The sequence below is a fragment of the Pyrus communis genome, chromosome 1 (assembly GCF_963583255.1).
Source record: "Pyrus communis chromosome 1, drPyrComm1.1, whole genome shotgun sequence".
In the NCBI taxonomy this organism is placed as follows: domain Eukaryota; kingdom Viridiplantae; phylum Streptophyta; class Magnoliopsida; order Rosales; family Rosaceae; genus Pyrus; species Pyrus communis.
The window spans coordinates 20,517,684-20,521,272 of NC_084803.1; the positions used below are offsets into that span (position 1 = coordinate 20,517,684).

At 38.2% G+C, this 3,589-nt stretch overlaps 1 protein-coding gene across 1 annotated transcript; it reads right to left on the reverse strand.

Annotated features, from left to right (window-relative positions):
* Positions 1-542: 542 nt before the first annotated feature.
* Positions 543-2,049, reverse strand: LOC137722510 (uncharacterized). The gene is made up of 2 exons (XM_068461566.1): positions 1,421-2,049; positions 543-1,326 (listed from the first exon to the last, which is right to left on the reverse strand). Exons 1-2 carry the CDS (start codon positions 2,047-2,049, stop codon positions 543-545), a joined length of 1,413 nt encoding a protein of 470 aa, XP_068317667.1.
* Positions 2,050-3,589: the final 1,540 nt, after the last annotated feature.

The following is a 3,589-nucleotide window of genomic DNA, read 5'->3' on the forward strand; positions in this document are numbered from 1 at the left end:
AATAATATCTGTGCAGTCGCAGTTGGGAGGCATTTACGTATGGCAATTGGAAGGAATTGCTGCATTAAAACATGCCAATCATGACTTTTAAGTCCCCTTACGATCTTTTCCTTTATATGCACAAGTCGTGAAATATTGGACGAGTAATTGTCAGGCACTTGTATTGAGGCTAAAACCTTGCAAAACAATTCCTTCTCTAATGGTTTCATAGTATATACACCGGGAGGCATCTTTGGCTTTCCATTGACAAATTTTCTGTGCAACTCCGGTTTCATGCCCATCAATTCCAGATCCAACCTTGCATTCAAGTTATCCTTGTTTTTCCCAACAATACCCAGCAGAGTTGCAACCAAACTTTCAGTGACATTTTTTTCAATGTGCATGACATCAAGGCAATGTCGAAGGACAAGATGTTCCCAATACGGCAACTTGAAGAAAATACTATGTTTCTTCCATGGCCCAACTGTTGGTCTAGGTAGTGGTCTTTTTTCTCCAACCACTTTCCGTGGGGTCTTACCATATTTGAACCGTAAAATGGACAACTATCGACGACATTCACATCCGGTCAAGGGGGAAGGTGCTTGCTCTCTTTCATCAGAAAGATTAAAGGTTTTCCTTTGTCGAAGAAAAACATGTGACATGGGCAAGAAACGACGGTGACCCATATAACAATATTTCCTACCCTTTTTTAGATATGTCGACTCAGTCTTGTAGTTGCAACAAGGACATGCTAATTTCCCATGTGTGCTCCAACCGGACAAGTTCCCATAGGCGGGGAAGTCGCTAATAGTCCATAAAACAGCTGCTCGTAAGGTGAAGGTATCTTGCCTAAATGTATCATAAGTGGGAACCCCTGAGGTCCACAATACTTTTAGCTCGTCTATTAATGGTTCAAGGTATACGTCAATATCATTTCCCGGAGATTCTTTTCCCGGTATTAACAAAGCCATCAATATGAACGGTGCTTTCATACACAACCAAGGTGGTAAATTGTAGACAGTCAACAATACTGGCCAGATGCTATAGTTGGAGCTGCATTTTCCGAAGGGGTTGAATCCGTCACTTGCCAACCCAAGACGTACATTGCGCATTTCATCACCAAATGTTGGAAATTTCAAATCTAATTGCTTCCATGCAAAGGAATCAGCTGGATGTCTTAAGAAGCCATCCTCGGGGTGAGAAAGCCCATGCCAACACATATCTTCACTGGTGTGTCGAGACATGTAAAGCCTTTGTAAGCGAGGTGTAATAGGAAAATATCTTAGCACCTTCCGAGGTATTCTCTTTTTACTGCTTCGTGCTGTCTCATCAACCTCGGTTGTATATCTGGACACATGTATGACAAGCATCTAAACCACTGTTATGTTTCCAATACAACATGCAGTCATTTTCACATGCATGGATCTTTTGGTGAGGCAACATGAAATTTTTCAGCAATCCCTTTGTACTCATCACGTTATTTGGTAAAGAATGACCATTTGGGAGTATATGTTTCAAAAGCTGAAGATTAGCTTGCACTGCACTTTCGCTGCACCCATATAAGCACTTGTTTTGAAATACTCGTATTAGGAAGTCCATTTTCTTCATACCACAACCCGGATATAATTTTGTGTTGCCGTTTTGCACCATGGCTTCAAACTTACGTGCATATGCAGGTATCGGAGTTTCCTGCCCGCTGTGATTATTAATAGGCATGCCACCCATTACACTGAGACCAGAGAAAATATCTTCAAGCAAGGGGCCTAGTTCACAATAAGGATTATTAACAGTAGCACTTTGTTGTGCAGCTTGGCTACTTGGAATAGGGTTACCAAATGTCTCTCCATGCCATACCCACGAGCCTTCCAAGTATGAACGGTCCATACCTTCAACAATTAGATGTGCTTCAACTTCATTCTTACTCAACCAGAACCTATTCAAGCATTTAGCACATGGACATTTGATGTTGCCATCAAGAGAAGAAACTTGCAATGAGTTTGAGATAAATTTTGCTAGCCCTGTTCTGTAATCCTCTGTAAACGGATTCAAAGTGGCCCAACTTTTGTCCATCATAACTGAATATAATCAATAGTTTGCAGAATTGGAACAATAAGGTGCCTAAAAATGAATGCACCCACCCTCTCTCTCTGTGTCTCTTTCCTTGTAATTGCGCACCCAAACCCTATGGAAAATCCAACAGTCAGAAAAGGAATTGAATGGGAAATCCAATAGTGAGATAAGGAATTCTAACCTATATTCATATTAGAGATAAGCATAAATGTAGGAAAAGATTTATAAGATATTCGAAAAGTGTAGAGAAATGAGTACCTATGCATGTATAGCACATTTTATCAAAATGGTTGAAGAACCATTTTAATGAAAACAGAAAGGAATATGCAATTTTTAACACCCCAACCACCATTATCACTTTTACACCCTGTTGTGGTTTCATAAGCTTCTCATTTTCTTAGTATGAAGCTCTCTTTGTGGGCCAAAATTATAATAATAATAACAATACTAATTCAAACAGTAATGGAGATTACCAAGGAAATGAGTTTTAGGTTCTGAATGGTTTACTAATTCGCATCCATTTGGTGTGAAGACTTTCTTTGTTTCATGTTAGGTGACGCACAAAATCTCACAAATGGTGGTTTGACAACTGACCTTGCTCCTAACAAACTGCAAGAACAGAAATTAAATCATATGAAAATAGTAAAAAATTATTCTTTCATCGTAAGTCATAAGGCTCGAAATTTTCTATCAAAATAATTCAGAACCTCAAACAGAAAACAAAACTTCAACATTGACAGTAACAACCCTGAACAATGAACGAAACATTAAACTGAAATCAAATCATGTCATACCTTTTCAGGTGATGCCCCTATCAGGACATCAGATAATGTACCTCAAAATGGATTGAAAAGTGGCAATGAGAAGAAAACCAAGCAATAAATAGAAGCAAATACTTCATGATAAAAACTGGGTTCCAATGTACGACAAAAAATTGTAGTGCTTAGACAACTGGCTCAGGTGAGAGCAGCAAAAGGGAGACCCCAACATTCATTGATAAAGAGAATGTGTTTGTGCCAATAAAAGCCTCTTTGAAGTTAGAGAGAGATATGAAGTACTACTCTACCGCTCTTTGATTATAACTTCTAGATTTTATTAGATCATCTATGTCATCTATGGAGGAATAGACCATATGGGTTTGCTCACCCCCCGCAAGTGGTAAAAAAAAAACAATGCAGGCTTAAGCTAAAGATGTCTGCATCTGCTAAACAAAGAAGTCAATGCCTACAAGCAGTTAGTAGGCAAACCTGGAATATGAAGACTCAGACTATCAAATAGAACCATTAAAGATGCTTACTTTGACCTTAAGCTGGTTCTTTACATATAAGATGGTAGTAATACCTTTTCATGGAACACGAACACACTGAAAAAAATATATCCAAAATTAGAGCGTGTTGTTTTTAGCAGGTGCTTCTAAAATTTTTCAGTATGATTGTCGGACCGCCATGTGATATTATGTTTATATTTCATATAAATAATACATATCTAATTAATGTATATCAACTGTTATTCACTCATAATTTAGCTAATGAATATGCAT

What these genes read in the sequence shown, in the direction of transcription:
- LOC137722510 (XM_068461566.1), bottom strand. Translation starts at nt 2,049, where the DNA reads ATGGACAAAAGTTGGGCCACTTTGAATCCGTTTACAGAGGATTACAGA. An exon ending in GGATTGCTGAAAAATTTCAT is followed by an intron (nt 1,327 to 1,420) that starts GTTGCCTCACCA and finishes ACATGTGTCCAG; the next exon opens with ATATACAACCGAGGTTGATG.